Source organism: Lytechinus variegatus, chromosome 3 (genome assembly GCF_018143015.1).
Source record: "Lytechinus variegatus isolate NC3 chromosome 3, Lvar_3.0, whole genome shotgun sequence".
Classification (NCBI taxonomy): Eukaryota; Metazoa; Echinodermata; class Echinoidea; order Temnopleuroida; family Toxopneustidae; genus Lytechinus; species Lytechinus variegatus.
Window position 1 is genome coordinate 70,026,783 of NC_054742.1, and position 17,229 is coordinate 70,044,011.

At 36.8% G+C, this 17,229-nt stretch overlaps 1 protein-coding gene across 1 annotated transcript in view; it reads right to left on the bottom strand.

The window, feature by feature from the left end:
• LOC121411816 (GATA-binding factor 2-like) overlaps window positions 1-17,229 on the bottom strand; it is a 63,840-nt gene that overhangs the window by 30,679 nt on the left and 15,932 nt on the right. The window contains 1 exon segment of the mRNA XM_041604687.1: window positions 13,066-13,219. Coding sequence (XP_041460621.1) covers window positions 13,066-13,219 — 154 coding nt within the window.

Genomic DNA, 17,229 nt, shown 5'->3' on the forward strand with positions numbered 1-17,229 from the left:
AATCCCTATCTATATCAAAATAAAAAGTCTATTATTTGTCTAGTAATGACGTCATAGCAATCGTATGATTGACTACGAATTTAAACTAATTTGGCCTTTACTCCAAAATAAAGGCTTGCAATTATCCAAATTTATAGACATCATTTGTAAGCAAAGGGAACACACCAAATTGTGAATAAATCTAAGAATTGTAGATCGTATCTAGAAACCATTTTGAACAAACATGCATTTTAGATGTTGGCGTCTCTGGCTTTCTATAGTCGTGGTTGAATGGATCAATTGTAACTCTTTGTAAGACAGGGCCCTGATCTAATCGGTTTGAGCATCAAGTTCGCTTTGGAGTTGCGTTTGATCGCAACTTTATCTGCAACCGACCCCATGGTATGATTAGTCTACAGGCACAGACCCATGTTTCAACCAATAACAGGTCTAGAGTGAAGACTAGACTCCAAAAGACTCTATCAAACCTAGCCACAGTACGTTGTGAATCTAGTCTCACTAATTCAGACCCTGCAATATGTGCATTGTGAAAACCAAGGGTCTGTGCTTGCAGACTATATTATGATCTTCATTCAAGCCATTCGAAATCCAAGAAAAAATAAAAGAGAAAAAATAGATTATTCCCCCCCCCCCTTTATTTTATTATTTTGTGTGTTCATCACGAGGAATCCCCAAAATATTTCATTGGGTCATGGTGTCAAGTGGAAAGTGCCATCCGAGAAAGAAAATGGAGATACTGATTATGTGAAGGTATCCCAATGTCCAGAGGGAAAAGCTCTGTTTTCAGCATGTTTTTCAGTCGTGGTTGCAGATAAGAACTAGTAGATTTTCCCCGGATGAGATTGGAGTGAGATGGGGTTTAAGAAAATAGTGATGTGGTGCTAAAAAAAATTCAATAACTTCATCACAAATTGAATAACTACGTCATTTCATCAGAGAATTATCCAGTGGGAACGCAAACAGTTTTCACTGTCTTTTTTTCTCAGCTTATAATTCTGTTTTAACTGAAACCTTTTGTCATCTTTTAAATCTAAATCCTAAAATGACTGGGCAATTCAGACGTCTTAGTGAATTAAAACACCGAGGAGGTTGATTCAACCCCAGTACCTCGGATAGCATGTAATGTAATGTACAATAGAATGTTGTATTTTAGATTTTGTATTCTATACATATCATTATGAAAAAAAACTGACATGAAATTTCAATGTATCTCATTTCTTGTTTTATTTTCGTCAAAGTCTTCGTCAGTTTTCAAAATAGGTATCTTCCAGCCTGATTTATGAATTTTAATCGGATTTTTACCCATTTTTAAAATCTAGTTGATCATGCACATATATGTTCACAATCAAAATTTCTCTCGTACTCTATATAAATCTCCTTTTTTTTTCATTTGTAATCTTCCTTTTGTTATTGTTTTATATTGATACAAACCTGTATTGGGTTAGGTGAAAAGCTCCCCACCACCTCCTAGACGATGTTTCTTTACCATATACCCGCATACTTTGCTCTTATATGATGGTATATTTGTGCGGGCTGGTTGGGTGGTATATAGCGGGGCTTTACCAACGTGTTTTTTTTTAATGTCTTAAGCATGTTAAACCTGTCAAATGAAACAAATTGCTTTATTCAGATTTCATTCAGTCATTCAGTATCAGTTTTATCACAATTTATAGAAGAACGAAAATGTTGGAGGATTGAGTTTTATTTGATAAGGAAATGGTGTTGGACCAACAAAAACAGAGATACGGGAGTTGATACCCACAGCAGAATAATTTCTAGGAAAAGAGGATACAAGAAATCTACACACCGTGGTTAGAGGCTGTTTAAAGAAATAATGCTCTCTTCCTGATTCTACATGAATATTTTCTTCGTTTTATACAATAAGGGGTGCCAATTCTAATTGCATGATCCTAAATTCTGATCAGAAAATGTAATGTGGTGAGCGAAAAAAGGTGCACTGTTTGTATTTATGTTATTTCGTTCCGACCATACAAATTAATAATATTTACAAAATTATTGGCAACGAATGAAACGCAGTTTCAATTCTTAACATTGCACTGCAGAAGTATGAAGGCTGCACTGTTTAAAAGGGTACTCCAGGCTGAAAATTGTATGATTTGAACAGATTAAGAAAAATTAGACAAACAACACAATGAAAATTTGATCAAAATCGGACAAGGAATAACAAAGTTATGGCATTTTCAAGATTTGCATTATTCCGGTCAGTTCTAGGCATGTCTTCGTGAATTTTCAATGAGCAAAATCATGATGTAATATCCCCACTTGTTCTTTTGTATTTTACTGTAATACATGAAATTAAGTTTGTTCAATTTTTCCCCTTGAAGAACCCAAAATATTGGAATAACTGATTAAGTGCATTAGATACAGGGATTAGATATTCATTGCTGCAACTTATTTTAGTAGAAGGGAGACATATCATTCACACATGCATGAAAAGAATGAAACAATTATGATTTCATGTAATCATGTAATAAAGGAAAGTTGGAAAGTGACATCATCAGCCCATCTAATGAATATTCATGACGACGTGCATTATAACTGTTTTCACAATATATGCTAAACTTTAAAATTCAATAACGTCGCTATTATCAGATTTTGATGAAATTTTCTTAATTTTGCTCTTTGAATTTCATTCTATTTATATTAGATATAAATATTTTCATCTCGGAGCATCCCTTTAAAGCAAGGAATGTGTAAAATGGTTGTAAATTGTGGTATTCCTTCTTATGTAGCGCGATAACACCTTGCTAAAACAACTAACAATATGATGTTCTTTGAAATGAAGTATGTCTAATGGGAATTAGGCACAGTCTCACCGATGAAACAGACTCCAAACCGACCGATTGTATATAATTGGTAATAACGTTATAACCTTTATCGGGCTATCGTCCGTTTCGCGGGTGTGACATTGACACGATGATATTCCAATGAAATCGAAACAATATGAATGTATTTTTTTGTTTAATTGGGCTCCTGTTCAGTTTAATTCATGTCATTCGACAACATACGTGGGATTTTTTTTTCTGAATAAAGAATGTGAAGTGAATCAATTGTGTATCTGTGATATTTTTTCATTCCCCCCCCCGTTTCAGTTCATCTAATTCGTCAACACATACGGTAATGTTTTTTTTTTGGGGGGGGGTCGAAACAAAGAATAGGCTTATGTATTGATTAAAAAAGAATGTATAATCTGTGATTTTTTTTTCATTTCGCCCACCCCGTAAAATTCATTTAATCCCATTCGTCAACATACACGAAAATGTTTTTTTTTATTGTATGGTACTGTGTCATCATATCGCATTATGTTACGGCTGTGGAATGCGGATAAAAAAAGCCCTTTCTTGCTCTCGTAGGAGAAGAAAGAAAACTTTCTTCTGAAAATGTCAACATAATTAGGCGATAAAGGAAAGAAGCGACGCGACGGCCGTTGGCTCAAAACAGAAGGGGCATGTTTGAGGCTACAAGTTTTCTTATCGCCCCGTTCGGTTTCCGCAAGATAAACCCACGCGCGACTAATTAATCAAACATTCTTATTAATATGCAAATGTCACCCGCTACGTCATTTTGTAGTGGATGTATGCGCATCGTTGACGATGTAACGTATTGGCAATTTCAATTGTGGCTGCTTGTTTGTAGTGTAGACATAGCAATTGCTCCCTTCCTGGTGGATCTGTTCCACAGATAACAAGACTTAATCCTATATAATGTGTGTGGGATAATGATGATTATAATTAAAGGAAACTTTGTCAGTGTTATTCAGGTTATTGGACCCGCTGGTCGTATGACACTACATTGTCAGCAAAAATGAAGTATTTTTTTTCTGATTATCTATCGGCATATCACACCTTTCTCTCAACAAAATTGTACCTTTTCATCATTATGATTCTGGAGATGATCTGTGACATATTTTTTTTCAAATGTTGATAAAACAGATTACTCAATTGTTGAAGTTTTTAGGATTTGCTGTAGGCAAAGTTATTCAGTCGCTTACTTATCAGATCTCAAAGAGAAAAGGAGGGGGTAAATATGGAACTAATTACGCGTCTCGAATTGAGTAATAGCAAGGGTGAGGGTAAAGGCACTTCTGCATAATTCAGGAGGGAGAGTTAATTTCATGCCCCAACAATCCGGAGATCTGCTTCAAATTAGACAACTTTCGCACCGGACTTGCACTTTTATTTGAAATAACTATATAGCTTTCCTTCCTCGTGTTTCCCGCGTAAATCCCGACCCTCTTTTTATTATTTTTAGCTTTGTCTCACCCAATTATTACACCCTCGGTCTTTTAGGACAAAACACACAATCATTTTGACAATACAATATGACACTTTGCTCTCATTAGCTGTCAATATGACATGTATGACGGTGTAGGGTTAGGGTTAGGGAAAATAAGTGTAAATTAAACGGCCAGTGCTTATTGGCAACCAAAAGTACCATAACAGTATACAAAACCTCACATTTCCACCATAAATTAGCCTTAGAAGCGGCATGTAATCTTGATAATTATTATCTTTATGATTATCATTTATTATTATTATTTTACACATATTGATATGTTTGGTTTACCGAATTTATGATAATGATTTTAGTATAAGTATTATCATCATTATAATTATTATCATCATCATCATTTTACTATTACTTATACTGCTATTATCAATATTATCATTTAATATGATGATCATTATGATTGGCGTTGATGGCGGCATTGGCGGCGGAAGCCAAAAATTTTAGGAGGGGACAACCAAAAAATTTTTGACAAGCAGAAAAAAGGTTCTCAACCCAAAAATTTTAGGGGGACGTAGGAAAATAAATTGACAAGCAAAAAAAAAAAAAAAAAAGGTCAACAACAACAAATTTAGGGGGGACACGTCACGTCCCCCCGCCGCCGCCTATGGATGGCGGTGATACAATTCTCTTCCACAAGTTCTGATTTTTACCTACATTCTCTTTGATAATGGACGATGGAGGATACTGACGGCAGAATTAGGCGCGTGCTACATGACCCCATTGCGAACTAAAACATAATCTAATTTGGGAAGATGTGACCCCTAAAGTTCACGGCAGCCCTCTTTTCCCCCATCTTTTTTCTAATACAATCATTACACCATAGATTTTCTAGCCTCATGATTACACCTAGAGCAAAACACAAAGTGTGTCCTCGTCCGCATGTTAGCCCGCTAGTTGGATCTGACAAGGCGCGCGGAACGCACGGCAAGAGACCCGTGATGACATACAGCCGTCAAAACCTAGACCAATCAACAAGTTGATGAATTAAACCTTTAAAATACCCAATAATGACCGTTCAGTACGACCCTTATTGGGCTTGATTGCCTTTTAAGTGGACCCACATTGGGCTACGGCTGGTCTGTGACCACTGCTATTAATTCATACAGAATTTGTACCAAGTAAGGCCGAGTGTTTTGTCCACCGCGAAGCGCGCGCCATGGCCACGCCCGATTTTGACGAAAGACATGCAGAAGTCTGATTCGCAGGGAGGAAACTCACAATGAAATTCAGCATTCAATAAAAATTTATATTAGATAGATTTGTTGTTTCCGGTACCATCTAATTTCGAGCTGATAGGGTAAAAGCTTGCATCGCTGGAGATGACCCTTCAACAAAATTTGAAATCGATTTAATTATACCAAGGAGCTTCAAACAGAGCTCCTTGATTTTACTGAGTTAAAAGTCATATAATCCTATTTTTGTGTCATCACTATCAACAGATCAATAGGCTATTACATGTACCACTGAGTTTGGGGGACAAAACTTTGAAGTTTGAGGAATTCTCAGCATCACCAATGCTTTATCTCTTTGTCTGCTTTTTTATAAACAGGCCTACATGAACATGTAATGATCGCATATTAATAATTGTAATAAAGATATATTAATAAACTTAATATTAGTTCTTCCAATAAGCCCTACATAACATAATGTTATCAATACCCATCACCAATCTAATGAGTCCTTGACATTGTTGGCTTGGGGATTGAAACAAGTTCTCCGATTCTAAATGCATGCGCTTTGCACTGGGTCACCATGTCAGGTTAACCGCATCTCCTCTTTTATAAATTATTGTTAACATGGTTTTTAGCGTCCATCACAAAGAGTTCCATCATCGTGGTATTTAGGAATGTGAGATCATGTGATCACAAGTCTTAAAACTTTCAATGATAATTTATTTTTTAACAGAAAATATTCTATTGCCCTCAATATTCTTAGTGGCCCAAAATATCATAACATTACTTGTTCTACTTTTGTAATACTTGTCAACTTTTGCCCCTCCTTCAAAGTTTTAAGGAAAGAAGGAAGAGAAAGGAAAGTAAGGAGCTCACTCGTCTTTCGACACCGTTGTTTCGAATTTAATAATCTGACGTAAATGAAATCTGTCATTTCGTGACCATGGCAACGCCTTCTTGCGTCATCGTTCAAGTGGGATGGGGAGAGAGAGATAGAGAGAGAGGGAGAACGTGAGGAATCAAACTCAGAGTCAGGTGATAGGGTAATATTCCCTTGTCACAAGGGAGGAAAGCAACACGTTGTGTGTGCCTGGTTTCACTCTGAACGGAAGGGGGCGCCATGAGTATTCGACATTTCCAGGGATGTGTTACGGCTTGACATCACAGGTCATAAATAAGACCCATGTATAAATATGTAGGCCCCTATATATAGAGAGATATTTAAAATTGAATAAATGCCAATCTGTTCAACTCTGAGACGTCCATCTCATCAGATTCATGGTTCATGTTGCTTGGGAAATAATAATGTATGCATTTGTGGGTATGCTACTTAGCAAGGGACGTCACACCCAACTTTCTACGATATTTTAGCTATAAAGTTTGTGCATACCCATGGTAGAGCATCTCCCGAACTCAACTGAAATTTATATGTAGAATTCTTGATTAACAGGGAGGAGGGGGGGGTCTTTGGATCCGATAAAAGCGCCAGAAGAACCATCAAGATCAAGACCGATTAACATGCCCCCTGAAAAAAACCCCATAAAATTCATGATCACTGATGATTAAAAGTGCGTATTAACACCTCACGCGGGCTCCTCAACGTCAAAAAAGGCCAGAGGGTCTATTTTTAGCACGGTGTACTCGGATCGAGATAGCTAAAAAAAGAGTCGAGCAAATCTTGTTACTCCAAGATAGAGCGGGAACCGATAAAAATCAAGATTCCCGACTGAAAATAATTTTTGAGAGTTGGATCTCGGCAACATCAACCTCAGGATGAGTCAATCTCTTCGAAATTTTGGGTGACGGGTTCAGGGCTGTTTACAAAAAAATCTAATTTCTAGGGAGATAAAAAGGAGGGGGAAGAAGGTTTGTGTTTTCTTTGCTCTGTCGTCACCACGATGATTTACAGTTTCAAGGCATTCTATAATCAGCTATGAAAGATGGAGAAAATACGTGCCAGTTAGTCCTCATAAAAAAGAAATACTTATCAGTGTTTCTTAAAATCATTGAAGTTAAAACGTGATTTTATTATAACTATATAGGGCAGGTGAGTAAATGAGTTAGGGTGTAATTTTAGGGGGCTTTGGGAATAGCTTTAGGGGCTCTTATTTGATTACCTAGTATCTATGTCATGAACCCTATATAAAAGACCTGAATATGACTATGTTTTATAAACTTTTTACAAGATTTTCTTGAAATCATGACACGAAACGCACTATTTGTATATTTTGCTATTCCGTGAGAAACACTGAAAGTGGTGTTTGGTCAGAGGCCTTTACACTCGTGGATCGTTGGAGGTTAACGGCAATAAAGCAGAATTTATCATGACCAAGAAATAATTAAATCACAAACACATATCATAAAATTCGAAGGGGAAAATGAAGCTAAGTCTGAGAAAAATAGGAATGAAAATCAAAACGGAACATTATTTCGATAATTCATGTTACCATCGGATTTATAGAAAATAAAATGATAACGGCCATTATAAAACACTTGAATTTTTGAAGAAAAAAAATGGGAATAAGATATGGGATGGGGTAGGCTTTAAAAAATATAGGACATTACTACAGACCAATGCATCAAGAAGCAAAGAAAATCATAACATTGGCGCCTCAACAACAGTCACAGCGCACAGCAAAGTGAAAGCACGCCCCCTATACCAGAATCTTGCCAGTCCTTTCGTAGCTGGGTACGTGCAGTTGGGTCTGTCATTACTCCACGCCCATCTTTTCCCCCTGCCCCTACTCCTCCACCTCAGATCGTTCTCCCAGGGGTACCCCACGTGCAGCCAACCAAGAAGGCACCCCCATCCTCAATGATCAATCCTTGCATTTCACTATAACGATTCTCTTTTCCTCAATTCAGCCTGACTTATCGGCTACCAAAACCGGTGTCGCGACGTTTCCTGCGTGAAAGATCTTTGGAGATTTCAGTGGGGGTACTTAACAAACCGCAAGAATCATTTTTCAGAGCGAATAAAGCAGTGGTGACGGGAAGGAAATGCAAACAAATTAGATATTTCATATACTTTGAGGTCGAAAGCCGGGGCACTAAATCATTTTAAAGACCATTAAATTGTTATCATTGCATTTTGCTCTATCTTTGTGCGTGGACGATTGTACCTGATTAACGGCAATCATTATAGTATGCGTTTGTACATCATTTAGAAATTAATTTTAATATCATAATTTGCAAATGATAAGAAAGTTTCAATTTGACTTATCTGGGATCTAAATAGTTACTTGTTCCATAAGCGAGTCCTTCGTCATTCATAACTCAGTTTTTTTTTTATTTTGTAGAGATCAAGAGACGCTCGTAATAACCGTTCCCTTTGTTTTTTTTTCGATAACTTTGATACGGACACCAATGATTGTATGTATATGATAGTATTCAATCTTTTGAGAATAAATAGCGTGACGAAATTACGAGGTACAATGAAGACTGACCGATATGAATGTTTAAATGATATTTATGGGTATTTTTCCTGTTTATTTTCATTATCAGGATATAATGATTTCCAAGACAAGTTATCACGATCCAGGAGTAAGCGAGGTAAGTTGCAGGAATGTGAACTAATGAACTTTGAATATCAAACCATCAAATGTGATGAAGCTGACACCATGAAGAAAACCCAAAATGAGAACCCTTAAGAAATTATTTCATCACAAAAAGTGGAGTCACCTTGCAGACTGAATAAGCAGGAGACAAAGCCGTGGCTAACTGCAAAAACATAGCATATGTGGAAGCAAGCAAAGCGGCGCCGAAAATTTAGGCCAAATAAAAATGAAATACTAATTTTGTGAGAGATTTTTAACATGAATTAATCTTTCTTTTATTTTCTTTTTTTTTTGGGGGGGGGGGGGGCAGGACCCCGATAGCGCCCTTCTGTGTAACAGAGATAAGAGTTTTATCACCAATGATACCATCATTCAATAAACGACTAAAAATATTGTAAACAGAATGTCCAAAAAATGAGAAATCTACTGCTGAAAATATCTTTACAGGGCAAATAACGAGAATCGAGCATTCTCATGCTCATTGCAATGGACATGTCATGTATTTGTTAATTATATTCAAGTTTAAAATAAATGTGATCAGTTAGTGTTGCTGGTGTGAAACTATTCATGAAACTATCCCTTCTCACAAGAAGTAAAAATATGAACATAACATTGTAGCGATTTGCAGGAGCGCGAAAGGATTATAAAGGTTGATGATGTAAATGAATGAAGTACTTTTTTTGTTTTCATTTCAAGCTTAATAAGCCTCAACTTAAAGCCTGTGTATAGCTTTGGTAAAGGGTCAATAATGTGATTGATAATCGAATATCATCTTATATGACAGTCTAAATGAAGCGTAGAGATAGATATAGATAGATAGAGCGTAGATATTTTTCCAACTGCACTTCTCTGAGAAAATTTTAAATATTCAAATCTTGGATATATAGCGCCCTCTCTCGGCGATGCTTGTTTTAAATAAAAAAAATGGCATTTAAGCACTTATCCCTTATAAATTTAGTGATTAGATATCCAAAAGTTACAGACAAAGAACATATCTTGAAAGTTTCAGCCCATTCCATGATTTGGAATAGGATTTAATTGAAAGACAAAAACACACAGATATTTTAATTTGATCGGTGACCCGATCAAGTTAAATTTCCATGTAATATCGCAAATTTATCCTGTAAAACACATATCATTTCATATCCTCCACATCATAACTGTTATAGGGCATATCCATTCATATTAGCTAGCAATGAATTGGAATAGTGATAGGTGCATTTTGGTGGATTTACCAAAACTATACACAAGCTTTAAGGGGAGAGAATTCAAAAGTAACTGACAAACTGTATGCAAAGTTTACCACGTAGATGATGCGAAGCTTTTCATCGAAATCTAATCTATACGGCAAACGACATTCCAAATAGATTTTCTATTATCTTTTCAGTGTTATTAATAGTTCCACACAATGACTTAGATCATTACTGTATTGTATTTATTTTGGACTTTAGATATTTCAATCAAATAATTTTATCACTTGATTTTTTTGGCATTTATGTTAATTCTGGTATACTAGCGCATTAAATCAAAAGTTTTTAATTTCTTTCGGTATGTTTTTTTTTATATATTTTATATATTTTTATTTATTCATTTTCCAACACATGGGCTGGATAGCCCTCTTCAGCCTATAACGGCTGTTCTTCTGAGGGGTCCAGTATGTTTAAACATGTCATAAAATATAGCATTCATATTTTGCTGTCTAAAAATGGAAAGTAGAAAAAAATACAGTGCAGTCATTTAAAAAAAGAAAATCAAGGTAGGAATTTTCTTCAAGGACACCATAGTGGGACTTCCGGAATAAATATACCTCATACTGATCTTGTTCTAAAAATAAGCACTTTGAAAAGTTTCCCAATATTCCTGAAGTTTTCATTATATTTCATCCTCCTTGGGGGTCGAACTTTATTGATGGTTTGTTGAAATGTTTGGAAAATCACTAAATTTTCATAAAGATCTAACTAATACACATGAATGTTGTTAATTAAACCTACTATGCATATTATTCACGGGTGGTAAAGTTGGTCATGTTGTACTAAACTCCGATGCAGTTTTAGAGCTCAAGAATAAATAGCTTTTCTTCTTTTCTTCTTTTTTTTACTCTCCATAATATACCAAACATACCTAATACTGAAGGAGTACTAAATAATCAAAGGGAGAAATTAGATTATGCGTACTCACGTTCCTTACGATTGTCTAATTAGTAAAGGAAATAATGTTAACTTGAAACGTACACTTCAAACCCACGCAGTTTCTAATGATTAGCGCGCTTGTTGATAATCTCAATCCACAGTGAGAGGAAATGTCATCGGTAATGAATATTAATTCAAATTAATTGACAAGAAATTTTATTCATTAAATTATTCCAACTAAACACGTCCTTTTCCCCTGCCATCTATTCCCGCTGCAAACGTCAACATATATTTAGAATATTAGATTGTCATAGAAAGGTCCGAGATTATGGTTCATATTTGGAATTACTCGAAGAAAAGTGCAGTAGGTTGCCCTGGTTTTGATTAGGGTTTCTCGCAGAATGTGATACTGAGCAGACGTGATAAGACTAATCCTAATTTGATGAACTAATTTGTAATCGAGTTGGCGGGAAACGGTTTCTTTGCGCTCTCTTGCTAAGCAGCGCATGGAACACGGGTAGGCATCCGCGTAAATTAACAAGCATCAGATAATGTCGAACATCGTTTAGGACGGCGCAGACGACACATCGACTTGACGTGGTGGCAAAAGACCGCCAAGTTAAGATATCGATATCAATATAATTCTTACGTGGAAATTCAAGAAGGGAATTGATGAGACATGCTACTTTAATGGAATGCATAACGAGCTAGTGTATCTTGCTTCTGAATGAATAATTCTAAAAGTTTAAAATCGAATAGGCCTAAAAGAAACTATTCAGATTTATGATGAATGAAAAAACATAGATAACTACAGTAGAAAGGGGGTTAGGTAGTTGCCCACTTAAATTTCAGAACCCGCCCTTATTGAAGCATATTTTCATTTATTCTTTTAACGTCAATTAAAAAAAACATGATCTGCCTAATTTCTTTGCTCTATCGCTTGCATTTATGTTTTTAAATGTTTTACTTCGGTAAGAGAATCACTGCGTATGATATTGCAGAGATTTCTAATAGAATTATATACATTTATCACGAACAGGACAAAGTCGTGAAGAACTATTGGAATATTAAGCGACTTCAAATCAATTTCACATGGCCATAGAACGTTGAACGTCTACAATAGTTAAATAAACCAGTATTGACAGATTTCCCTTTATTCTAGGTAACAAATCTCAAGGGAACTGTCAACAATAATGTAAAATGGTGAGGAGACATTTCCTTCATAATTATTTAATGTGAAAAATATATTCATTGAATAATTGATGTCCTTTTAAAAACTATGAGGTATCATATCCAATCTAAGATATCCCCCCCCAAAAAAAATGCCACAAAATAAAATAAACTTTACGCATAAAATTTGATTCGATTCAATATCGAACATAAATCTGAATCATTTTAAAGAAATTAAATTCACAATACTGTAACATTAATTTACCAGACTATAAATTCATTCAGTAAAGATATTTAAAGGTATCAAACACAATCAGATCTCAAACAAGAAATAACAAATCACCCACTGTATAAAGGCCTACTACAAAGCGCGAAAACACAATAACCAGTAAATATTAACGGAATGGTTTAAAATCATTTAGAATAACTGGTTAGGCCTACAAATAAATAATATCTCTCCAAGAGTTAAAAGAAATTATTACATGTCAGTTAAAACATTAGCCCTCATCATTTCATTCACTGCACATCTCACGTTACCAAATCGACTTTCTTTTCGAAATGGTGTAATGATTGTGGTGAACCTGCTAAAATTCTTGCAGAGGGCTGTCATTTTGTTAGGAGCCCTAGAATGGGGTAATTGGTTTGTATACTCGACTGGCATCTAATCTGGATGATCTGATGCTGTTGGCTGGCGGGTAACTTAATGGAGGAAAGATTTCCACTCACCGTGTGAAGGTCTGTAGCCATGCATGGCTGCTGCTCTAGCCGCTGCGGCCGATCCCGAATAATAGCTGGCTGCGGCGTGATGTGCCGCTGAAGCCCCGACGTGGTTCGTGGTGTTGCCGTCTAAACCACCGGTGTGGTGATAGTATACATCCACCTGTCAAATTGGCGTGTCGGGAGGAGGTGTGGGTTGGTGGGAGGGAGACAAAAAAGAGAGGGTGAGTTGTAGATTATCAGATCAGCACTATTAGTACAACCAGCCAGAGATGAGTAGATGTTAATTGCATGTACACAACATGTATGCTGGTAGTATACAGACCAATCCGGGAATGAGAGATGAACTCGGGTCTACTCTTAAAAGAATGCCTAGGCTACCTTCACCTCCAGCTCACTACTTAACAATACAATCATCATCTCTTGGCTTGCCAATTCTTGACATCTTACCTATTTTTGTTTACAGTTTCCTCCCCGTTCTCCTCTCTTCGGCGATCTCTCTTCCCGTATCCCGTCCCTCTCAAGTCTCTCTTGCACCAACCGAAAATTCGGGGGAGGGTTTTTTGTGTGTTTAGGAAAAAGTTTACATCAGAAGGGAATAAAAAAAAAACGTGCCTGGGACGAGATTATAGTGAGGTTTATCTAAATTGTGAGGCCTTCCTGTTTCACAACAAAAATGGCAGCCTCGCGTTGCTTTGTACGTCATAGAGTGCGTAAGAGGCAAACCGCCTGGCTCCCTCTCCCAGCGACTTCTCTCCTTTGGCCTTTGCAGATGACGCATCCCTCCACGGGGACACAAAAGATGCTCGATTAAGGGTTGGATGCCGAGGAGCTTGCTGCAAACCTCCTTGGAGGAAGGGGAAGCAGGACCCCACACAACCCCAGGAGACCGACCATTCAGGGTCAACCGTACAGGAGGGGGAGGGGAGGGGGTTTTAGGGATTTACCCTAACCCTTAATGAAGGAAAGCGGAGAGAGCGTTGTTGGCTCTTGATCAGGTCAGGAACCGCTCTCCTGTAAGTGAACTCGACGTCTTCTGATGGAATGGCCCTGAGACTACCTGGCCAATGTATGATTAAAACACAATCTCTCAAGGTTTCAGCCTGAGAAGGGGGAGAAGTAGAAGGGAGTGGCCAGGAGTTGACAGGTACTCTCGGGAGGAAACCCATGGATTACCGGTTTGTAACGGGAACTCATAATACACAAGGGCATCAACAGTCATCATACGGGTAAAATATACATTTAGCGCGGGAGTTGGGTAACATTATGGCAAGTGGGTCACCGGGGAATGCAAAACGTTCCACCTCAGAAACGGAACGAATCCAAACCAAAAGTTCGATCGAGGAGGGGGAAAAATGGAGCTCGTTCCTCCACCAAAATGTCAAATAATCTGTTGTCGAAATATGATCAAGATTCAAGAGTGTTATCTTCCCTTCCTTTCCTGTGTCTGATTGAATTGTTGTAAGTTGGTGCAGATGTTGAACAGGTTTGGTGAGGACGATCCCGCGGCAGGTGAGCAGATGCTTCGGTGCACCTGTCCAATTCATTCACTCTGTAAAAGTTGGCGCCAAAACAAAGCATAGTATTCGTAAGCTCGCCGATCGCTGACGTATAGGGGAAGTAATAAATCAGGAACAAATGAAGTGTAAAAATAGAGACCGATGTGCAAATTATATAGAAAGATAATTTGTGAGGTATCTATCCACTCTAAGAATGTATTCACAACCAAATCAATAAGAATACTTGAAGGTCAGTTGCGATAAGATATGCAAGGCTGATGGGGTTATTCAGAGCGTAAATCCTTTGTAGGTGATATCAGATTCAATTATTCTTTTAATACTTTTATTTTCTCAGATTTTCATGGTTTTAAAATTTTATTTCATTTCATATATTTATTTTTACTCCACATACACTGAAATGTGGCAAGAAAAATATGTTTCTATACGTCGTTCCATAGCATCAGATAAAAAATGTATATATGAATATAAAAATCTATAAGTGCTGGTCAATATCTCTAAAACTATTGTTCATCAATAAACGATAAAATGTTGGGAAAATTATATTGTTATTATCATTTTGAAATAGAATTATTGCATATATACTCTCACACATTTTTATAAAAACGGAAAAGAAAAAAAATGACCTCTCATTTTGCATTCATTCTCCAGTGTTGTTCACCATGTTTATTATAAACGTTGATTAAGATGATAATTATCGTTACGGTTATAACTAATAACTTTGACAAAGATTTTAATGATAAGGATGATAAAAATGTTATTAATAATGATTTAATAGTTTGGATGATAATAAGTATATTGATGACGATGGTAATAAGAGTAGCAAAAATTAATACCACAACTATATTGATAAATATATTGATATATTGACTGGTCATAATAAGTTGATCATAACACTATTTACAGTGATAATAATTATGTCCGTTTTTCTCTTTCTATATCCATTCCTCTGAAAATATAACGAAATACTATATCAATAACGATGATGATTATTGATGATAATGATGCTAATATTATAGTTAGGGTATTACTTAATGTTTTTAACCCCCCCCCTCTCTCTCACTCTCTCCCTTTCGTGTTTTCACACAATTCTCTTTTCTTGTTTAAGAATCCAATCTACAGCCGTGCCCTGGTCAAAATCGATCTCAAATGTGCCGACATGATATAGAACATAAATGATACTTTTAATGAACTTTTGTGTCTCCTCTTAAACTTCATGTGGAAGAGTCTAAAAATTCATGAAAAGCGGATAGGTTAATGTGAGAAAGCAGAAATAGAGAGGAAACTAAAAGCAACACATGCCGAGGGCAAAAAGTTGAGGGGGATTTAAAATCTCCGTCACGTGACCACTAAATAAATAGTAAGTAGAAGTGGGAAAGGAAGCCGAATTAAGCAACAAATCGCAATTCCACAGTTGAGTCATTTTTATTGGCCTTTGAACGTGTGAAGTTCACGGTCACATGTCAGCAACTAATGTAAAACTAAACATTCAATAATTTTCGAGATGTTGATCTTGGATGGGAGTCGAGCGTGATTCATTCTATTGTTACGTCACAGATCTGACAGGACGAAATGGATAGACGACGTTTTGGGAAAGTGAGAATTAGGTCGAGGATAATCTGACTAATTAGGCAGTTGTAATTGTCGATCTTTGAGGATGCATTGACTTTGAATATCAATTGCTCCTCGGTCTTTTGGTTTGAAATAATTTCACTAATTTGTATTATTCTTCAAGGTAATGCGGGAGAAACAATGTCGAAATTATAAAAATCCATTTTAATCCAACTGTCACATTTTGATGACTTTGAAAATTACTTTAACAAAGAAATCCGACGAAGAGCAGTTACTAATAGGTGCTCTCTATACTTATCATTAATATAATCTATCCAGGGGCAGCCACAATATGAAATGTGCCTCAAAATATTACCTGTGCTCATTTCACAACTTAACATTATTATTAAAGACACATTGCCCTTCCTCTCGCTCACCCCACACTCTAACGAAGTTTGTTTGCGATCGAAATGATTATCAAATGTCACAATCTCACTACCTTTTCGCGATTAAATCAGGATCATAGAAACTATATATAAAGACCGTGCTCATACATCGCACGGTTAAAAATACACCGCGCTGAAAACCGATGGAATTGTTCCAGTATGTCGGACACATCCAAGGAATTCATTGGAGACACTGGAACGCATCCGAACTCCTTTGTGGTGTTTTCCTCCCAATAATTGAGGAGGGAAACCTACGCAAGTGACACAACACTCCCAATATCCTGGCTCCTACCTTGAGGACTACACTCTTAAACTTGACAGCCTGGGAATGACAAGCAACAATATACAGACCAAAATGACAAAGAATGTACATCTTCCCGATTGCGACCGTGTCTCTTCAAGGGTGATTGAGGGGGTAAATAGTAGATTATTTGTTTTCTATACCTGTGTTAGGGGAGGCAAAGTTAGACAAACGCCCTTTCTACTTGAAGTATAGAAGCCAAAAAGCTTTTATCCCAACTCAGGATCTCTTGATTGGGCGTAAAAAAGGAACTCACATTGACTGTTTCCCACAACATCACAACCCCTCCCACACACCCACAAACACGCGTATCACCCTCACCCACACCCTATATAACCGCTCTATATTACACGTTGCA